Here is a 20,607-nt window from a genome sequence, read left to right on the forward strand (position 1 = left end):
CGGTGCAACCAAAAGACCTGTAAATTTCCAGAAGTGCAGCAACTTAACCATCATGCTTGACTATAGTTTGTATGTTTATGGACTTGTTAATAAGCATTGAAGAGAACTTAAGATTTCTGTGGTACCCAAAAATATCGAAAACGCCCTCCATACTGTCAATACCGTCAATTGTTTTTTTTCAAATTAATGTAATGAAAAAGTGTAGCTGAAAGAATTTTAGAAGCCGAGGTTTAAGCGAAGCTGAGCTGGAGAAGGATCCCCTCCCCCTGCCATGCTCCATTTTGCTGTTGGGTTTCAGGGCTTAGGGCTTTGGGTGTGTGTGTGGTGGGGTGTGTGTCTGTGTCTGTGTTGGTGATGGTGTTGCTTAGATCGCGTTGTTTCGTCACGAGCAGCATGGTCTCGGGGTCCTCATGCTCTGCCTTGTCCGTTTGTGATCAAAAGGTCCTCTGAGTTGTGGGCTGCGATGTGTTGGGTTTTGTGGCGGTCGTGGGATTCTTGTTCCGAAGGTTGGTTTTGGGTTTCCTATTGAATGTGCGTGCGTGGTCTTTCTTTCAGGGTTAGGTTGGAAGTCATGTCCGGCTTCGCACAGAGAATTCGATACGCTGTGTCGCGGATTTCCGCAGTGGAACAGTATAGTTTGAGTTCCTTGCCAGTTTTGGAGAGGTCTCTTGTGCCTGTTCTTTCAGTAGCGAGCACATTTTACACATTCGGCATTCTTGTGCGACAGCTTCTTTACCAGCTCGGAATCTTTGGTCGAACTAGGTATGCCATGTCTCATTTCTCTGTAGATTGCATTACGATTGTACAAATGAATCTTTGTACCCCGAAACCACAGCTTATAATTTTTGACGCGCGCTTTCAACTTCTGCCTTCATAAGTCAATTATTGTTTATGGTTTACCTTCTGATGTTCCAGGGTGAGGTGGTACTTGGTGTGTTTCAACATGGTATGCGTTTTATAGAGCCGTGTCTCTTTTGCCAACTGAGGAATAGTTTCAGTAAATAGTCGAGATCGAAAGTTTGTTGTTATTAATTCATCAGGTACAGTTGATATAAATATGTCTGAGGGCTGTGCGTACTTCTTTATAAAAAAATTCTGCATTTGCTTAGATCTGTTTGTGTGGGAAGATGTCGAGGTGAGCTCTTGCTGGTATTTCTTCATGTTGTCGTCTTCGCAGACTCCCCATACCCGTAATTAGTGTCGGGAACGTCACATGGGGCGGCACTGGAAAGACTCCTATGGTGGAGTACCTGGCTCGTCACTACCTCGCCGCCTGCGTTTCTCCGCTCATCCTCAGTCGGGTGAAAACTTTGTACCCTCACATTTTCTTCAAACTCTTGTAGATATTGAGAGACAATGAAGTCCGTGAGTGGAGGTAAAGTTTCGAGGGTCTCTGCATTGCGTCCCTGGAGTGATTGTGTAGGATTGTACAATCTAACACCCATAGGGATCCTAGTCTGGCTATCGCCAATGAAGTGAGGTTGTGTGCAGTGCTGCACATTCAATTTTTCCCTTAGGACTATATGGAATTACAATCAACTCAACTACGCCCCAGAGACTTGCTGATTGACTACCTGATCGTACAGCTTGCAGGGTTACAGAGGGGGTGATGAAGTGCATCTTCTTCAAAAGCACCTCCAAGATACTCCTACAAGGTTTGGCGTTGGCTCTAACCGGACAAAGGTAGCACTTTCCATTCTCCGACATGAAGCTGAGCAAAGAAGCAACGGGCTCGCATCAATCATTGGGTGGAAAGCAGAGATTGGCGTCGCTATCCTCGACGATGGGATGCAGGTCAGTGTCAGCTTACCATTTCAATTCATTATATTCTTTGGTGTATATCTGGTCAAATTCGATGCAGGTGTCGGCATTCGTTGTGCCCTGCGGCGTCTACAAGACATATTTATCACTCCGTTTGATGCAGCACTGGGCACTGGAACGTGATCTGGAGATTGTGATGATCAACTCTCTGACTTTGTGGGGCAATGAGAGGCTTGTACCTAGGGGACCAATGCGAGAATCACTTGAAGCAATCGAGCGAGCACATGTGGTAGTTCTTCACCATGCTAATTTGGTACGTCTGTTGGAGCGGATTAGCATTTTTCTCCACATTTAGAGTGAACGAAAATCTTTCATAGTAATTTTATTTTGTTTCTGCCGGAATGACAGTATGTTGTGCTATTCTTGTTAACTTCCTCAGCAACTTTTCTAGATTACTTGATAAAACTTCAGTGACCTGCAGGTGCTCGATGACCAGCTGAAATCCATAAGGGAGACAATAGATCCCTTCTTGAGAAAGGGTTCCATCGTGCTAAGCAGTCACATGCGCCCACTTTGCATCTATAGGTATACGAAGTCTAGTTACTTACCATCAGAGTTACCTTTATTGGAAGTCAAGGGCGCTGTAACCCTTTGTGTGTCAGCAGTTGGGTGTCCTGAATCCCTCGATCTTATCCTTTTACAGGTTCGTACAATGTTCCGGATATTCAATGTCTGGTGCAGTTTTTGTTGTGATTGTTTAGGATGTTCTATTCTGCGCATGCCTATCAGAGAATGTGAACGGACTAGTAGAGAATGAGGTTGGATATTCTGGGAACCAAGGATGTGAAATTTTGAAACATAGTAATAGGTATGATTTTTTTGTGAGTCACCAGGTAGGAGCTTCTCATGTTGAGCGGTTGGATTTTGTTGATCACCACAAGTTTAAGAACGAGGTATGGTGTGCATGCCGGCTTCAAAACATTTGAAATCAAATTTTTTGTTCTTTTCTTTATTTTTCTGTGCACTGCAGACTAATTTCAGAGGTCTTGCAATTTAGATTTATCGTGAAAGTAAGATTTTTTTTGCAGGACTTGAAAGGAATTGCAGAGGTGTTTAAGCAGCTGCAACTGAGATTTCCACACCAGAGGGTGATGCTTGTTACAACTGAGAAGGTGCGGCCACTTCAGTTCTAAAATAACCATATGAAATAGTTGTTTATAGAGAAAATATTAACTCAGCTAGTGCCAAACATAAAGCTGCAGCGAGGTTAAGCCTCATAAATCGTGAATTCAGGCTTCTCTGATGGATGGCATGATTTGGAAAGTTTAAGTCGTGTTCCAACGCCTGTGTATTATGGCAAAGGTACTTATTGTCTTCAACTTTGAGTAGTCTCTCACAGTTCACAAGATCAGCTCGTCTTAAAGGAAATTGGTTTTCTGTTGGATGAAGGACTATATGCGGGATCCAGCTGTAATGATCGAGCTCGGAAATCTGGGAGAAGGCATTTTTGTACTGCACTCAGCTTTGGAGATAGTAGGCTGCCATGGCAATGACCAATCTTTTAGAGAACTTCTGGGTTCTGTTTACCGCCAGCAGAACTCGAAACGGATGAGACTAACCTCTTGAATTTATCTGATCGCTTGATGATATTAGCCGTTCCTGACGTCCTTCACAAGTGTCTAGACGCCGACTAGTATTGTTGGGGAGGTATTTTTTGCGAGCATTCTATGTTGAACGAATGTAGCAGCAAAATGTCGGTTTTGAACCGCTGATTTGATGAGAAAAGAGACCCTCTGCAGTGGAATGTCATGACGTTTACGTCATTTGTTTACATGCGATGTCTTGATAGTTCTAAATCACTTTGCGCTTTATTGTACGTCAGCGAATACAATGTGGAAATGTGATCAATGTGACCTATGCATGCTGTGGCCGATGTTTCCCATTTTGGTGGGAAATATTTATTTCTTACGATTACTCTTTTATATAAAGGTTGTCATTTTGCTAGTTTTCTGACACTGGATCAGGAAACCTGTGGGATATTATTGTAAAGTTGGGAAATGACATTCTCATTCTTCTGTCTTATTACCTTTGAAGTGGTCATGGTATTGAATTTAGGTCAAGGTCTCTGCTGGCTCTCCTACTTGAGTAGGTGGTCATATATGTGAAGTTATGGATTGTGGAATAATATTTAAATACGCAGTTGTGAACTCATACATGAAAGCATACTTTTTGGGGTTTTAAGGGTTCTCGCCTTCATCCCGCAGGGCAGGTTTGGACCCAGCACACTTCTTTTCTAAGCGCTTTTTGATGCATCTTGGCTTCGTCTTCCTACTCTCATCTCTGCGCCATCCCATCTTCCATCCCGCCTACTGATGTCGGCTCTTCAACTAGTGATAGGGAGCATTAAAAGAGCTTTCGTATGTTGCTTACGGCTTGTCAGCAATGGAAAAGCATCAACATGTCACAGAATGAACCCCCTCAAGTGTCTACGAACTACAGTCTGGAAGAATTGATTCAAGAGCAACAAGTTTCCATGCCGCTTCTTGATGTCGGCGAACTCACCTCCCCGGAAGCCGCGCCACCCACGGAAATCATCGATGCCAACAATGTTGGTATGGAGCCTTAATTCCTTGGCGATGGAGCGATGAAGTACCGAGGAGACTTGCTATCTCTATCACAGACCTGGGCTTCACTTCTTCCATGAAATGCCGAAACACGATCTCGTTGAAGCCCCACCCTCTGTTTTGATCTGTTTGAAGTAGAGCGACATGCTTGGGGCGGGAAGTGTTCATACGGCGACACGCCGTCGACCATCTCATTCATAAGATTTTCATTTTGTTTCTGGAGGCATCGCCTTGGTTTTGAACCCATTGTTAACTGTGCTGGCTTTGTTATGGCCAGTTCCCAATCATCGCTGTATGTGTACTTTATTGCAGAGGTCGATGACGAAGGTAATTGTGAGACGAGAGAATTGCCGCGCCCATGCCATTCGGTCCTTCGTAGGCGTGCTCCAGACGCAACATGTGCAGGGGAAGTTGTAATGGTGTGTCTACTTCGTTCTCCGCTTCAAGCGTTACCTTATTTGTTACCCACTTTTTACTGCTCTTCATCCATAACATGTCCATTGGAAGGTTTTGAGTGCGCTCTAAATGTAACAGGGTCAGTTAGACAGAATGTAGCAGATACCTTGTCTGCCACAATGTCTGCACTGGTGCTTTTCCTCATTTAACTCAAGTCATGCAGGATGTTCTGCTTTTCTTGAACGGATCAGGAGGGAAGTTTGTTGCAACAGAGTGCGAAGCAAATGTTCATCATTTCAGAAACACCCAACTCTTCGTTCACAGGCAATAAGTTACACACACAATATGAAACATTACAGTCACAATGTTCGACTATTCAATTGTCACCATAACCCACAACAAAGCTCAGAAGAAATCTAGGTATATTCCTTGCCTGTTGATGTATGCTTCATCCAAATCCATTACAAACACAATGGCCAACTGGGAATCCACCTGATCTGACATTTCAATTGATATCATGGCTACTATTGCAGCCGTCTGGTCATGGTCGCCGCTGGAAAACTACATCATTTTCCAGCTTCGGAAAAGACTTCATGACCAGGAGTATCCAGCCTGAGTGGGAGTCCCCGTACAAAATAGGTTAAACGCGAGTGCATCAGCAACAGCAACTGGTGCCAGGGCTGGCTGCAGACGATCAACAGCACCTGGTGAAACTGCAACCATGGCCACTGGTGCAACCACCACATAGTCATGGTCGCTACTCATTAACTGCATCATTTTTCAGTTCCGGAAAATAGTCCATGTTCCGGAGGTATTCTGCCAGGGAAGGATTCACTTTACTAAGTGCGTCATCCACATCTGCAAAAACGACAGCATCCGGTGCCAGGGCTGGCTGCGGGAGAACAGCAGCAACTGCTTGTAGGTCTGGCTGCGGAAGAGCATCCGGATGTTCATCAGCACCTCGCTGCACAATGGCATCCGCCTCAACACTTCCACTGACAACCTCCCCCCCTTCTACCGACGCCTCCTCATCAAAAGGGACAAGTGGGATCTCCGAATTGCCAGAACCGTCGGAGGGCTGAACGGTGATCTCACCGGCTCCAAAGTTGGCTGTGGTCTCATTTAGTTCTGTTGTGGGCGTCTCGAAACTAGTGACAGACGAAGTACTCTGCTGACTTGAGTCGTTTCCGTCCTCGCCGACAGATTGAGAAGAAGTAGTCCCATCAACGCCATCGCTGATACTGAACATCCGCACACACACACAAACTGTCAACTTGCAAACCTGGACCCTATCACAGTAAACCCTAATAGTAGCCATGAATCGAAAAAAGGAAACCCTATCACAGTAAACCCTAATAGTAGCCATGAATCGAAAAAAGGAAACCCTATCACAGTAAACCCTAATAGTAGCCATGAATCGAAAAAAGGATATCCTATCACAGTAAACCCTAATAGTAACCATGAATCGATAAAAAGGAAAGAAAAGAGGTTTACAAGAGTAAGTGAATGATTGCGCCGAGAAGCTGCATCACGCCACTGAAAAGGCGCACCGAGAACCCGATGATGCCGCTGATGAGCCCCATGCTTTGCCACCCACTGCGGGCTGTGCGCGATGTTCCGATGATCCCAAGCAAGGTTCCACCCAAAGCACAAAGAGGGGCAATGGTAGTCTAGCAGCCAGGCTTGACTAGAATGAGTGTTTGTGTGAGGAAGTGACACAGACAGACAGACAGAGCGAGTGCGATAGTGTGAAGGAGTGCCACACACACACAGACAGCGTGAGTAAGTGAGCGAGGGCGTGTGAGGAAGTACCAAGCACACAAAGAGCGGGTAAGAGGGGAGTGTGAGGGAGTGCCACACACACACACAGACACCGCGTGGGTATGTGAGCGAGGACGTGTAGGAAGCAGCACGCACACACAGAGCGGGTAAGAGGGGAGTGTGAGGGAGTGCCACTCACACACACGGACACCACATCAGTAAGTGAGCGAGGACGTGTGAGGAAGCAGCACGCACACACAGAGCGGGTAAGAGGGGAGTGTGAGGGACTGCCACTCACATACACAGACACCGCGTGAGTAAGTGAGCGAGGACGTGTGAGGAAGCAGCACGCACACAGAGTGGGTAAGAGGGGAGTGTGAGGGAGTGCCACTCACACACACGGACACCGCGTGAGTAAGTGAGCGAGGACGTGTGAGGAAGCAGCACGCACACACAGAGCGGGTAAGAGGGGAGTGTGAGGGAGTGCCACTCACACACACGGACACCGCGTGAGTAAGTGAGCGAGGACGTGTGAGGAAGCAGCACGCACACACAGAGCGGGTAAGAGGGGAGTGTGAGGGAGTGCCACTCACACACACGGACACCGCGTGAGTAAACGAGCGAGGGAGTGTGAGGGACGGGCACACAACTCTCACACACACACATACTAAATGAGATATTGAGGGATCGCTGGTGAGAGAGCTTTTTAGGAATCCAGAGAGAGAATATGAGAGACAGAATTAGTGAGTTGGAGTTAGTGGCAACTATCTCACTAACTCCAACTCACTAACTCCACACCACGTCCATTTCAGGATATTTCCAGATCCCCTACGTCCACATGGACGATGTCCATATCCTTCAAATCTCCTCTCTATGCCGACCTCCTTCTCATGAATTGGGTTGGCTGCATTCAGTTGCTCACACTTGCCTCTTGAGCTTTGATGGTGTGTGACGCCGGAGCGTGAGATATGCCCAACGTGTTCTCGGACTGGACTTGGTGCCAGAGTGATACCAGGGACGGGTGAACTGCAGCGCCTATGGCATTGGGTTGGCTTTGTAGGCGTGCTCCAAATGTGACACGGCCAATTGGACAGGGGATTTCAGATGCCCTGTCTCCCACAAGGTCTGCACTTTTGCTGCAATCCCCGTTCAACTTGTTCATTCAAGCTTTCTTCCTCTTCTTGCACAGATCACGAAGAGAGCGTGTTTCAACAGAGGGCAAGGTAAATGTTCATCATTTTATGAACGCTCAGGTCTTTGTTCACGAGCAATTGGAACATGGTGCACGTAGGAAATTCTTACGACAATTTTCTACTCTGAGGTTGTGGGTTCCTCAATTCGGTATGAATTATAGTAATTCCGACGCTTACAGGGGTGACTGCGTTGTTGAATCTTTTAGAGTAGGCTTGCGGCGCTGTTGGAGATCATTGAATACAAATTGCTGGGCACGAGACCTAGACAAAGGAATTGGAGCAGGACGCCCAGGAGAGGCTTCTAACAAAGTTAGGAAGCAGCCATTAGATCGTACCTGTCGAACTGGCTCAAGTATTAAGCATTTGAAAGATCGTTGCTTTGATGACATTATCGAGAAAGATAAGCTTCTTAAGATTGTTTTGTGTATCAAGGACCTCCTAGGAGCTGAGCCGAGCCGATCCATGACTATATTGGACCTGGGCAAGAACAAGGAAGATTTAGGGTTCAAGGGAAATGGGCGTCTTGTCGCATTCTTAAAACGTTACCCGGGTGTTTTTGTAGTTCACGAGACTGCGGGATTTGGAAATCTACCTTGGTTTCAGTTTACACCAGAAGCAGAAGCTGCCTTTGTAGAGGAATTGGAAGTACGAAAAGGAATGAGCAGCGAGGTTGTCATAAAGCTGCAGAAGCTTCTAATGATGTCAAGTGATAGGACGCTCTTATTATCAAAAATTGCTCACCTTGGGCGAGATTTAGGTCTTCCTGATGATTTCAGGAAAAGTTTTGTGAATGAGTATCCAAACTATTTTCGCGTTGTAGGAAGTAAATGTACTCTTGATTCTGAAGGTCCTAAACTGGAGCTCGTTAGATGGAGCGCTCGTCTGGCTTTTACAGAAGTTGAGTTAAAAGCTAAAGAATCCGGACGTGGTGAGTGTCTTGCTTCCTGCCTTAAGTACCGCCGATTAGGATGTGTTGCTTACGCAATTTTGAGCATTAACTTCAATCCATTTTTCATGTGTTATGTCTTCGCAGAATTAGAACAGACATGCAAATACCACGTTGCATTTGTGTTGGACTTTAATCTTTTCATGTGTCATGTCTTCGCAGAATTAGAAGCCACTACCGAAGCCATGAAATAGTTCTGACTATCAATGGCATGTAGAGGAATCGAACAAATGGGCATTTCTGGTCATGAATATGGTGGACTTGTTAACAGTGGGGTTACTCGACGAATAGTGAAAATGTGAAAAATTATGGAAGTAATCGATGTCTCTTTTTTTGCTCTTTTTATCATGTGAAGTAGCTTCGAACTCAGTTATGCAGCTGACATGACGAAGGTGGTTGTCATATTGGAGGATGCCATGATTCATTCTGATTCCTTTTGCTTCCAAGTGAATGAAGTTTTTGGGTGCAGAAGAGTTCAGGCCACTTGAACAGATAATTATTGTTTTGATATGAGGGTGCAAAACAAATCAAAAAAAATCCAAAATTCATTATTTTGGTAATAAAAGTAACAATTTTAAATTCACAAAACAAAACAAAAAAATTCCAAAATGTTTTGTTTTGTGAGTTCCAAAAAATTCATTATTTTGGAAACATTTTGGAACTTTTACTGCAATTGTTACTCTTAACGTTCATATAAAATTTCTTGAATAAGATTACTGTTTTTCAACTGAATTATATCTTCCAAATCCCTCCATCTAGAATCAAAACAAATATTTCGTTAGTTATAAAAGACCTAATTTATAATTGGAAAAAGACAAACATTTAGTTTTCAACACAATCAAATTTTAATAATATTACTTATTACATGTTTAAAAATTCCAAATGCAAAATTATAATGCAAAATGTTCATGTAGATAATATTAGATTTTTAACCATAAATGTTATGAAAATCGACTAATAAAATTTTAATTTATTAAATTAAGATAGATTCTTATACCAAATAAAATAAGTAAACTTATTCTTATAACTCATGTAGATATTAATGTGGCTATAAACTGGAATGTAAAATGTTTTAGACTTCTAAACATTTGTAATTTAATTGCACTCCCAAAATGAAAAATAAAATTATATATATATATATATCGTTATTAACTATACACATTAATTTTTCTCTAAAAATTTAATTCTTTTGATTTCATCTAATGTAAAAAAAAAACTGACATTCTATTATAAATGTTTTATAGCTATTATCTAATTGATTGGTACTTTTTGTTGCTTTAAAAAATCTAATTCTTATAACAAAAACCATATCAAACTTGTTAATCAAACTTATTGTATCAAATGTCTTTGAGTCTTTAATTTGTATTTTTAAAGTTAAGATTCATAGTTTATTTTTATTTATTTTGTAATTAGAACACAATATTTTATTATATGTGTTCAAAAAATTCTTATCGTCTTTTTTAAAAGAAATTCATTGATTATTGGTTATAATATAAATGAAGATGATTGTATTGCATATAATGCTTTTGTAATTTATTTTTCATTTGTAATAAGGAATTTTAAGTCTTTCCTTTCTTTTCTTCTTTTTAGAATTTTTTCTATCACTATATTAACAAGGTTATAAAAATTATAAGATCATAAAATAGCTTAATCCAAATTATAAACATTGAGGTGAGTGGATAACAACTTTACCAAATGCATGATGTTTTGCAAAAATAGAAGTAATTTATTCCGATATAAGAATAAACATTACTGCCATTATTCAATCTTAATATATATATATATTTATATATTTATAGAATTTAGTATTATATATTTAACATACATAAATATTTTTAGTTTTAAAAATTAAAAAAAATAAAAAATAAAAAAACAAGTTCTATAAATGACCATTTTAAGACACAAGAAGGCTTGCAAACCACAAGATAAAAAAAACCATACAAAAGATTTTATGAGAATCAAAATAACTTTAGTAGTGTTAAAAATCACAGTGTTTGCAAAATTTTAAGATTTTTAAAAAATTTATATATAATAGTGATTTCTGGCACAATATATTCAAATAAATCTAACAAATAAATAGTTTTGAGGAGATTTGGTCTTAAAATTATTAATAATTGGTTTTAAAATATGTCCCAAACAAACTCTTTGGCCAAAACTTCCATATGAACTGTAGTGAAAGTTTTTAGAATGTTATTAAATATTCCAAAAAATATTAAAAACACCTTGTTTTGAAAATTCCAAAAACCAATAACAATAAGAATGCATTTTAATGAACATAAAATGTCATCATGTTGTATTTTGGTTTTAAATTTAAAATATTTTGTCTAGGTTTTTAAACTTCAAGTAAGATTCGATAATGTGTTCTGTGAAGTACTTAAATGCGTTACACATACATACACCACAGGAAATGTATGTCATTATAGTGTATAAGAAAGAGACTGTAATGATGCAAATAAGGAGTAATTTAAACAGGGAAAGGTAAGGCATGATTTACAACTGGGGGGGTAGAATGAGGGCAGTGAATGAATGAATGAATGAGAGAGAGAGAGAGAGAGAGAGAGAGTGAGTGAGTGAGTGAGTGGGCACACAGCACCAGCATCAATAGTCAGTCCCCCATTCCCCTTTGATTTGCCTTTTCTTTCCTGCACCAACAGGCACCCTTGAAAGGTTGCCCTGCCTCTCTCTGTGTGCGTCTCTCTCTGTCTCTCTGTCTGTCTGTGTGTGAGGGCGCAGTCCCTCCCCGTTCTTCCCACTCCCACTCATCCACTCACTCACTCCCTCTCTTTCTCTCACCCTCTCAATCAATCAATCAATCAATCAATGTGTGTGTCACTTCTTGGCACTCTTTTCACTCTCCTTTCTCGCACATCCCTGTTTGCTGCTGCATGAGCATCGTGATTCAGGCTCCAGCCTTGCCTCCAACTCCCCTTCTGCTGCTGCTCCTGCTCGGGCGGGGGGGGGGGGGGGGGTCACAACTCATCGCCACAGCCCTCCCTCCCTTCCCTGGGTGGGGTGGCTAAGCCATGGGGTGCATCGGCGGCATCATCGGGTCCCCGTTTCTCCTCTTGAGTGGCGTGATGTGGCTTCTCGGAGCTATCATTTGGTTACTCTTGTGAGCCTTTTTTTTTTTTTTTTTTTTTTTTTTTCTCTCTTTCCCGTTCCCGATTCAATTTCTGCTTCAGTGCATGAGCCAGGAAGCAAGAGATTGAAACGTGCTCGAGAGGGCGTACAACACATTCACGATGGAATTAATATGCGCTTGCAACTAGGATTATAGGTGATTAGTGGAGTGTGTGTGTGTGTGTGTGTGCAGCAAGCCCATTGCTCTTTGCTGCCCTTGTGGAGGTTGCTGCGAGTGTGTCATCGGATCCGCATGGTGGCTGATGGAATTGCCCATCAAAATCATGAATTTCTTCATCGGTTGCATCCCCTGCTGAAAGACATTCAAGATGCTTCAAGAATCTATTACACCTGTTCTAACACCCAAGTTGCAAGATTAACACACTTCTAGCCACCTCCACCACGGGATTCCGCAACCCGATACTGTAAGCGCAGGATGGTGGTCACTCGTCAGGACAGAAACGAACGTCGCCAAATGAGAGTTGTACAGATGACATCTGTGGTGACAGCAAAGCTAAGATTGTGGAAAAAGAGGTACCCAGAGAGCATTACACCGATAAGAGCACAGAAGAGAACGATGGCAACGGAGAAGATGAAAAGAAAGGACGTATTCCGAGGAGGGAGGGGGGGGATGCGAAGCCAGCAAAGTGTGAGTGGGAGCTCACAACGGCATGCATAGGAATTCTCATAAAAGACCACCTAGAGTCATTATCATGTCTAGACTCTAGAACCAATATCAACATCACCATTTGAATGAAGATATTCGCTTTCACTGCTGTATTTAACTGAAGTCAATTCTGATTCTTCGACATCTGATAACTCGTATTCTTGAAGCTGCTCCCATGTGTCGAAATCAATTGCAACCTCTGATCGTGTGGCTTCCAGCATGGATACAATTTGAGCCATCGTGGGTCGTTTCTCGCTTTCGTTTTGAATGCGCACCATGGCAATTTTCAATTTTCACCCGTTGTACCTCCTCCACTTCCTCTTCACTCAAACGTAGGAATGGATCGACCAATTCAATTATCTGATGCAGTCCTTTCAACTTCCAGGCCTGGGAGAGTCTCAAGACATTAGTGAGCAATTCCATTGGTAATCACAGTACCACTTTCACAGTACAAATATCATCACACCCTCAGAAATATATCACCCAATATATCTTTATATTATGAGTGGAAAATCTTCCTAAAATCTCTAGCAATAAAGTTGATAGTGTTGGACAAGTGACATTATGAGAACATAGTACTAACCCATGGGGAGAGGTAAGCTTGTTCCGATGGCAAAGACTAGTCAATGTTCCGCCGACCACTGATGATCTCCAAACACAAGACTCCAAAGCTGTACACGTCCACTTTATAACTGATTTGACCGAAATAGCATATTCTGGAGCCAAGTAACCTCTGCATCCATTGATGAATCAAATGTCAACTTAAGCTCATACTCAAAAAAATATGCACCAAACAGAAACTCCATAATATTCGATGTGTATGTCTACTCCTATCGGACAGGTGAAAAAATCCATCAATCTTAAGCATGGTTAGCCACGTTAGATTCAAGTTCTATGTAAAACCTACTTGGTGCCTGCGACGTGCACAGTCTCAATGTGGCTCTCATCATCTGGGAACAACAAAGCTAGTCCAAAATCTGCAACAATGGGCTCCAAATTCTTGTCCAACAAAATGTTGCTCGCCTTAATGCCCCGGGGGATCACTCGGGCGGGCCAACGCATGTAGTTAATGTAGACCACGAGCTACTCCCAAACAAATCTTCAAACGCGAAGGCCATGATACCACTTGTTTTTTTGGTCCTGTTCTTGTAGTTCACCAACATCATACAATCAACACAAGTAAAAATGAACTAGTTATAACAGGTTCCTCATAATAAATATAGTTAGAAGTAAATACAATGGATGAGGATACACGTACCAAGAAGAATTTGGTCAACATCATGGTTGTCTATGCACTTGTAAACTAGGATCCTCGAGCCCTCACGGAGACAGCATCCTTTCAGATACACCAAGTTTCTGTGCCTCATGTTGGTGATGAGCACAATTTCATTCGAGAACTCATCCAGACCAGTTTAGACTCTCTTGACAAACAACTGCTTCACAGCCACCACATTCCCATTCGACAACACGCCCTGCATACAAACAATTATGACGAGAATTATTCCTACAACATTATGCAGCTTCAGTTTGTTATTTACCATTGCATGACCAAAGCTGCAAATCTCATGGCTTCATAAGAACATGACCTCCACAACAGGCGGACCTTGTAAACAGCACCATAGCCGCCCTGACTCAACTTGTTCTTCTAGTGGAAGACTCGTGTGGCAGTCTTCAATTCGTTGTACGAATAGATCGTGGGCTTAACCTCAAACTCTTCAAATTCTGTAGCACACAATATGGAGTGATTTTTGAAAAAGGACTTCCCGACTTGGTACTGTAATTAGCATCCTGTAAAGTACTAGATACGCACTATATAGAGTGCTTCATAGACAAAGCTCTGAAGCACTCTTGTGAAAATTTTGTGGTTGAGAGAAAGCAATACGGCCAGTAATTGTACTGCTCTAGAACAATCTGCAAGTGCAACACCATTCCTAGATTTCGTGAAGTAGGTTATACTAGTATGAAGGAATTATACTACTATGTGTAGAGAAAGAAGTGCTTACTTTGTTGGAAGTGAAGGTACAGGCACTTTCTGTATCGTCTGGTTTTGAGGATAACACCTCCCACTGCCACCAGCACTATCAGTGCCACCACCACTGCACTGGTAGTCGCTGCAATGGTGATGATCTTGCGTCGCTCGGTTTTAATGATCACTGCTTGACAACAAAAGCAAAACGTCAGTTCTTTTCCAATTCCATATGTGAGCTTCCAGCAAAATTCATTTCAGGAATCCTTGACATTTCCACCTTATTGGTCCGGGTTCCAAGAACCATGAGCCACCTATTCATGTAGTACTCCAATTTTCAAAATTTGACTTTACCTTTTGGCATAATCGGCGGCGTAATATAGCAGAGTTGTGTACAGAACCATCTCTTGGTAACATCAATGTTCATATCCGCGCCAAAACAATATGGAGTGCCTTGAAACCTGCAATTATGTTTCACATATGCATAGTTATGTAAATTGGTGACCACTTATGTTGTTATTCACTAATGCATGTCATGTCTCCACTCTCCTACTTTCTTCCCAATTGAGATGGTCTAATTTACTGGCTGTGTCTGTTTTACTTGATAATCGGTTTCTGATTTTTGATGTTCTCAGAGGTATACTTGACATCCACGATACTACTGTTGGTCAAACTCAGAACTTTTAAATTCGCTGCTGAAATGTTGTGAACATCCTGTTCACTAAAAAAGCTGGTAATGTCAAGGATTCATGAAATATCATTGCCGTCCAAGTACCTGGCATTGAGTCGTCCAAGTCTGTTAGATATGAATGCTGACTTAGTGTTCTATGATTGATCTTCGTTCAAGGCTGTATGCACATTAACATTATGTCCTGTTATTTGCAACCAGCCCCTAATTATGGAAGTAGCCTTGTTTTGCGACAGTTCATATTGTTTTACAAGGTTGTTTCTCGTAACCAAGGGAACTGAGGGTGGGCTACATATAGTTCCTGAATAGAGCCCAGGCCCGAAGTTTTCATATTGGGTACAAATCAGCCAATTAGAAAATTCTTGGAGAAATCCACCACAGCGGCTGCGGAAACATTGAAGAAGTCCGACAAATTTGTCAATGTCCCTGTAAAATGGTTACCGCTTAAATTCCTGCAAAAAATCATTATAAACGTGATTAGAAAAAATCAAGAGCAACATATCATGTCAAAACAACATTAAAAAAGGAAGCAAGCATAACCTACAAATTAGGTAAGGAACCGAATAATTGAGCACAACAAACATTATATACTTAGATACCAAAGAGTAGTATCACAAGCAAGGTAAGAGACCAATATTTACATCACACTCACATATGGCTTAAGTAACCTAAGATCGTTAGATTTGGTAGTGGCCCCTTAAATTGATTTCCAGAAACACCTCTGCATTTTACCAGGTCAATTCGTGAGTCCATGACATGTTGATATACTCTATTCTCTCATTCAACGAACTACGTAAGATTTGGCTACTGGAAGGCTGGATTCTTCTATTACATCTAAGGTGTCGAGAGCATACATAACCTTCATGAAGCCCATCTGCATTAGATGTAGTGCAGTGGACTTACTAAGCAGATTCTCCTGAGTTAAGATTTCAACACTCCTTTCACCAGGCCAATCAAAACATTATTGAAAATTGAACATCAATGCAGGTAGATTTACCACTAGGTTTTCGGCACAAAGTTAAGGAAAATGATAATAGTGAGACTCACGAGTATAGCAATTCGGTATTCTTAGAAAGATCCAGCAACTTCCCCGCGAAGTTATTTTGAGATATGTTACTACAAGGTACAAAGTTATGCCGTTAAATTCATATGAAAAATAAAAACAAAAAACAGAACACGTGCATCAGCAATAATTGCTACTATCTTACTGCAATGACCATATCATTGGCTTGGATTTGATTCATGCAACAGAAATCGAAATTACATTGAGTTTGTTACTTAGTTTACATTTTCTGCAGTTTTTTCTTGTTTCGAAAGGCGTCTCCCCTGATAATCCCAAAAAAAATTGTTTCTAGCAATACTAAATAATTGAAGAGCGTGTTTTGCATTGCTTAACTGTCGAAGTGGATATTTTCCGCTGAGTCGATTGTCACTCAGATCCCTATCTCATAAGCCCACGATGACCAATATAATTAGCTTAGTGCAAGAAGCATGCTAGTGATAAAATGAAAGATTTAGACCTTCATTGGCCTTCCGGACATTAACGAGAGGCTCATAGTTACTATAGAGTTTGAGGAAACATGAGACCTTTTGGAATAGCCCCATTGAAAGCATTGTCGGGAAGATCCCTGCAATAAAGCAAAACTTCGTTTTAGAAATAAATTATCAAAGAGTAGACTACTTGATAGAGTTACAATAAATGTATAACGGACCCTACAAAACTAGTTGAAGCAATAATACAACTATGATATTGAAATTGATTCACTGGAGTTGTAGTCAATGTTCTTAGTGGAAAATACTGATCTACATGTGTAGGTCCACAGTAGGTCATTTGTGAAACTTACAACACATATAGCGATCTGGTTGAAAGTGAGTTGAGAAGAGAACCAGTGAGTCCTCGATTTCCCATCAATTCCCTATACAAGAACATAGATGCAAATTGTTTGGTTAGCAAATTCATGTTTCAGTTCAAACAAATTTTTGATTACCAACATCCAGCTTCATACATCACTGACTCAAAATTTGTGAACTGCACCGAACTGACACATAATTACATCACATTAAACACTTGGCGGTAATGGTTTGTGCAATTGGTTGAAGGAATTACTTACAAGATGCTTAGACTAAACAAGAATTCAAATACATCATCCGGTAATGTGCCAATAATCGCCGCATTGGAAAGCAACTTGTCAACCGATTTGTTCCTTGAGTTAGAGCACAGCACCTCTAAATGCATGTCACTCCTCGCCAATACCCCAAATCACTCTAGCAAGGTTTAATCTGCAAAGAGCTCCAACCCGCCAAGTTGCTACTCAAATTCGGAGTACTTTTGTTCCAAGCATTCCACAGCGACTAAAGCACATAAACTGAAAGAAAAAAAAGGAAGTCAGTTAGTCTGTGAAACTTGTAGTTGGTGAATGTAGAAGTAGTACTGTAACACATAACTGTCAAGCTAAATCAAACAATTTCGAGAAACTCCGATGAAATCTTTCGTCAAGACCTGAAAAGATTCATTTATCTATATGTAGAGTTTCCAGCTGATATTGTTCAAACTGATACTTATCCTGGAAAGCTCTGGACATAACTTCTATCCATAACCATCAGAACCTGATATATATCCTTAGTAGACACGTACTTTCACCGTCGTTATATATACGCAGGTGTATGGCATGTTACAAAGAAAGAGGTGCAAGACTAGAATGACCAAGCTCAGCTGAGAATGTTGTGCCCTGAACTGCAACTCTGATCGCCTCACAACCCCCATTGCACAGATGTAGTCACTGTAGCGCCACAGTGGAACAACCTAAATCACAGATTCGGCAGAAGCAGTGCAATTCATGCCAGCTTTGGAAGAACAAACCACGTACAGAAGGAACTGCCCTCGCCATCACCACCCTCCAACTAGCAACCACCACAACACGAATGTTAGAAGTTGTTCCATGTAATTTGGTGCCGGAACATTGCTTTCAAACTCGAGAGAGATGGAGACTCTCTTGATACCTGGAAAACCCGGGTAAAAGGATCTCATGCTTGCAAGTTTGATCACGGATCAGCGCTGCGGCAGCAATTGGAGATTTTTCACCAAGTCCAGAGAATTGAGAACCATGTGCAACGTACGAAAAAACCTGTCTAATGACAAGTTCATGTGTGATAAACCTGTCCAGTGAGATCTAACATTCTAAACACATCAAACTAATAAGATCTAAGATTCTAAATAGGATTTCGCCCCATCCACACTTGGGTGACTTGAATCTCTTCATTTCACGTCATAATCTCATGTACAATGGCCAAGAACCTTCCTCTCCACACTCTTCTCCATCTCCCAATACTCCAAGAAAGCAACAAGAGAAGAGAAAGGAAAAGACAGAATGCAATGAGGGCCAAAAGCCCTCACATTATCCCCCTTCAAAGCCATAGCCGCCACCTTTACTAACATTCATTCACTATGCATCTGGGGAATTTAGCCGCGGTTGCTGTTGAAAAGCATAGTAAGAGCATTTTCACCCTGGTCCGGATCAAAACTATTGCTCTAGCTCCAATCAATCGCCCAGTAAATTATTCAGTTAATAGGAGCTCTGAAAGCTTCTTCCAAGCAGTGAAGCCTCCATCCTTACAATCCCACATTACAAAGCTAGTGAATATGCCAGTAGACAAAGTAAGAAAAGCAAAGAGGTTCTAGCAGGTTCTGCTCTACTATTTATGCAGTTAGGATGGAAATTGAGGAGATTAATGAAAATCAGGAAAAGGTTCTAGAAGGTAGTTTCACAAGGCCATCAAACTACATGTATAAACTCCAACGCTCTCTTGTAAATTTGGAGGAGCTTTCATTAGTGGTGATGGCCGTGGCGACAAGGTGGACTTTGTGGCAACAAATTTCTGTAAAGTTATGTGGACAACCATAAGGAAAGAATATTAAGATGATTGCAGATTCAATTCCCAGTCAACTCATTCAAGAAAGCCTTCTTGCACAGATCAGGACGGGAGTGTGTTGCAACAGCGTGCCAAGTGAATGTTCATCGTTTCAGAAACGCCCAGCTCTTCGTTCATGGGCAACGCATTACACACACACTGTAAAACATTTGAGCCTCAAGGTCCACCACAATCCACAACAACGCTCAAAGACAAACCCAGATGTATTCCTTGCGTGCTTATACATGCCTCAGGTGGCTTCTCACCTTGTCCCCCCCCCCCCCCCTCCTTTAGTATAACGACCCCCTCAAATTATGAAACCACCTGCTCTAACATGTCACCTGCTGCTGGTGCACCACCCAAATGGCTCGTGGTCACCATCAACTATCTGCACCATCCTCCAGTTTTGGAAAAGTCTTCATGAACCAGAGGTACTGTGCCTGAGATGCTTCACTCATGTTCTCAATCTGAGATGGATTAGGGGCATCGACGACGGGTGGGACGGCTGCGTGGGGTAAATCACCCGGCTGTGCAGCAGCACCTGGCTGCAAAAGGGCATGAGCTTCACCACCTCCTCCTGCAACCCCGTCGCCTCCAATCAACGGCTGTTCACTTTCGACCGACGAATTCTCCTCACCTTCGACGAACTGCTCCTCATATTCAGAGGCCTGCGCGATCCCCACATTCGTGCTTTCTTCCTCTACGTCAGAGTGCTTGTCAGTAACCCCACCGGCTTCGAGCTCGCTTCCGGTTTTTTTTAGTTTTGTTGCGGCTGTCGCAACCTCAGTGGAATGCAAAAGACTCTGCTTATCTAAGTCCGCGGCCTTGTCCAAGTCCTCGTCCGCGACCGTATCCGCGGATGGAGGCGAAGGAATTCCATTCAGACCGTCACCCGTGCTGAACATTCTCACAAAAAGTAATTATCCATTTGCAAACCAGAACCCTACCACAAGAAACCCTCACAGTAAACATATAGATTTAAACGTATAAAGATCCAAATTTCACGCTAGAATTCCAAAATTGCACAGGTGAAGATGCTAAGGCAAACGATTGCGCTAAATTTGCAAAACAACTCCATAGACAGGGCAATTACGTGATTACTGCCAGAGAGCTGCCCCATCGCACAATTCCTAACTAAAAAATAGCAACAAACAGAACGAGGCAATACAACACTCAACCCACCTGCGAACGGACGTGATCTGCTCTGGCTCGGCTGCCATTCCGCTCTCCAGGCTGGGTGGTGCTGGGGTGTGGTAAATCATGATCCGGCGTGGGCAGTGCGGGGGCAAAAGCGTGATAGAGAAAGGAGTGAATGACGAAAAACATAGGTCTGCTGTGCATTTATGGACGTATATCATGAAGCCCTAAAATCAGGTTGGGGGGCCAGGAAGTGGCCCCATTCCTTCTTCATCGCAAGCGTGGACTGGGTAAAATCCCCACCTGGTCCAGTCATTCATTTCGTCGAAGCTTGCACAACAGAAGGGAAGGAAGGGCAGGGAAGGGAAGGACCTGCCAAGGACCTGACAGAGTTGCAGTGCTACGCATATCCACCCTTCCCTCGGAAATACGCCTACCA

The 20,607-nt window shown here is 42.3% G+C and overlaps 6 protein-coding genes across 10 annotated transcripts; 3 read left to right on the plus strand and 3 right to left on the minus strand.

Annotated features, from left to right (window-relative positions):
* The first annotated feature begins 317 nt into the window (after positions 1 to 317).
* Positions 318 to 3,592, plus strand: LOC112296044 (putative tetraacyldisaccharide 4'-kinase, mitochondrial). Of its 3 annotated transcripts, XM_024548140.3 has the most exons (9): positions 327 to 441; positions 556 to 762; positions 1,178 to 1,301; positions 1,594 to 1,794; positions 1,925 to 2,074; positions 2,243 to 2,464; positions 2,655 to 2,714; positions 2,850 to 2,933; positions 3,211 to 3,592. In XM_024548140.3, the coding sequence occupies exons 2-9, from the start codon at positions 572 to 574 to the stop codon at positions 3,385 to 3,387; spliced, it is 1,209 nt and encodes a 402-aa protein (XP_024403908.1). In that variant the 5' UTR covers positions 327 to 441; positions 556 to 571; the 3' UTR covers positions 3,388 to 3,592. The 3 variants fall into 3 exon arrangements, with proteins under 3 accessions (XP_024403907.1, XP_024403909.1, XP_024403908.1); XM_024548139.3 differs by having other exon boundaries at positions 318 to 762; XM_024548141.3 differs by lacking the exon at positions 1,178 to 1,301 and having other exon boundaries at positions 318 to 762; positions 1,587 to 1,794.
* A 1,594-nt stretch (positions 3,593 to 5,186) lies between these two features.
* On the minus strand, positions 5,187 to 6,551 carry LOC112296047 (uncharacterized). Its single transcript, XM_024548145.3, has 2 exons — positions 6,276 to 6,551; positions 5,187 to 6,022 (listed from the first exon to the last, which is right to left on the minus strand). The coding sequence occupies exons 1-2, from the start codon at positions 6,362 to 6,364 to the stop codon at positions 5,539 to 5,541; spliced, it is 573 nt and encodes a 190-aa protein (XP_024403913.1). The 5' UTR covers positions 6,365 to 6,551; the 3' UTR covers positions 5,187 to 5,538.
* A 274-nt stretch (positions 6,552 to 6,825) lies between these two features.
* Positions 6,826 to 9,024, plus strand: LOC112296045 (protein WHAT'S THIS FACTOR 1 homolog, chloroplastic). 3 transcript variants are annotated; one of them, XM_090244747.1, is made up of 3 exons: positions 6,930 to 7,765; positions 7,942 to 8,663; positions 8,844 to 9,024. In XM_090244747.1, the coding sequence occupies exons 1-3, from the start codon at positions 7,647 to 7,649 to the stop codon at positions 8,873 to 8,875; spliced, it is 873 nt and encodes a 290-aa protein (XP_090100873.1). In that variant the 5' UTR covers positions 6,930 to 7,646; the 3' UTR covers positions 8,876 to 9,024. The 3 variants fall into 3 exon arrangements, with proteins under 3 accessions (XP_024403910.1, XP_090100873.1, XP_073385165.1); XM_073529064.2 differs by having other exon boundaries at positions 7,235 to 7,665; XM_024548142.3 differs by having other exon boundaries at positions 6,826 to 8,663.
* Positions 9,025 to 11,503: 2,479 nt separating this feature from the next.
* LOC141044535 (signaling peptide TAXIMIN 1-like) lies at positions 11,504 to 12,581 on the plus strand. Its single transcript, XM_073529068.2, has 2 exons — positions 11,504 to 11,793; positions 11,995 to 12,581. The coding sequence occupies exons 1-2, from the start codon at positions 11,705 to 11,707 to the stop codon at positions 12,116 to 12,118; spliced, it is 213 nt and encodes a 70-aa protein (XP_073385169.1). The 5' UTR covers positions 11,504 to 11,704; the 3' UTR covers positions 12,119 to 12,581.
* On the minus strand, positions 12,395 to 17,486 carry LOC141044534 (uncharacterized). The gene is made up of 14 exons (XM_073529067.2): positions 17,347 to 17,486; positions 16,967 to 17,038; positions 16,710 to 16,750; positions 16,519 to 16,563; positions 16,170 to 16,238; positions 15,775 to 15,843; positions 15,210 to 15,574; positions 14,789 to 14,895; positions 14,472 to 14,621; positions 14,072 to 14,190; positions 13,727 to 13,940; positions 13,376 to 13,608; positions 13,052 to 13,201; positions 12,395 to 12,855 (listed from the first exon to the last, which is right to left on the minus strand). The coding sequence occupies exons 1-7, from the start codon at positions 17,356 to 17,358 to the stop codon at positions 15,466 to 15,468; spliced, it is 417 nt and encodes a 138-aa protein (XP_073385168.2). The 5' UTR covers positions 17,359 to 17,486; the 3' UTR covers positions 12,395 to 12,855; positions 13,052 to 13,201; positions 13,376 to 13,608; positions 13,727 to 13,940; positions 14,072 to 14,190; positions 14,472 to 14,621; positions 14,789 to 14,895; positions 15,210 to 15,465.
* A 1,754-nt stretch (positions 17,487 to 19,240) lies between these two features.
* Positions 19,241 to 20,404, minus strand: LOC112296046 (uncharacterized). The gene is made up of 2 exons (XM_024548144.3): positions 20,214 to 20,404; positions 19,241 to 19,928 (listed from the first exon to the last, which is right to left on the minus strand). Exons 1-2 carry the CDS (start codon positions 20,387 to 20,389, stop codon positions 19,412 to 19,414), a joined length of 693 nt encoding a protein of 230 aa, XP_024403912.1. The 5' UTR covers positions 20,390 to 20,404; the 3' UTR covers positions 19,241 to 19,411.
* Between the last annotated feature and the right edge of the window lie 203 nt (positions 20,405 to 20,607).

Source organism: Physcomitrium patens, chromosome 19 (assembly GCF_059467195.1).
Source record: "Physcomitrium patens ecotype Gransden chromosome 19, ASM5946719v1, whole genome shotgun sequence".
Taxonomy (NCBI): Eukaryota; Viridiplantae; Streptophyta; class Bryopsida; order Funariales; family Funariaceae; genus Physcomitrium; species Physcomitrium patens.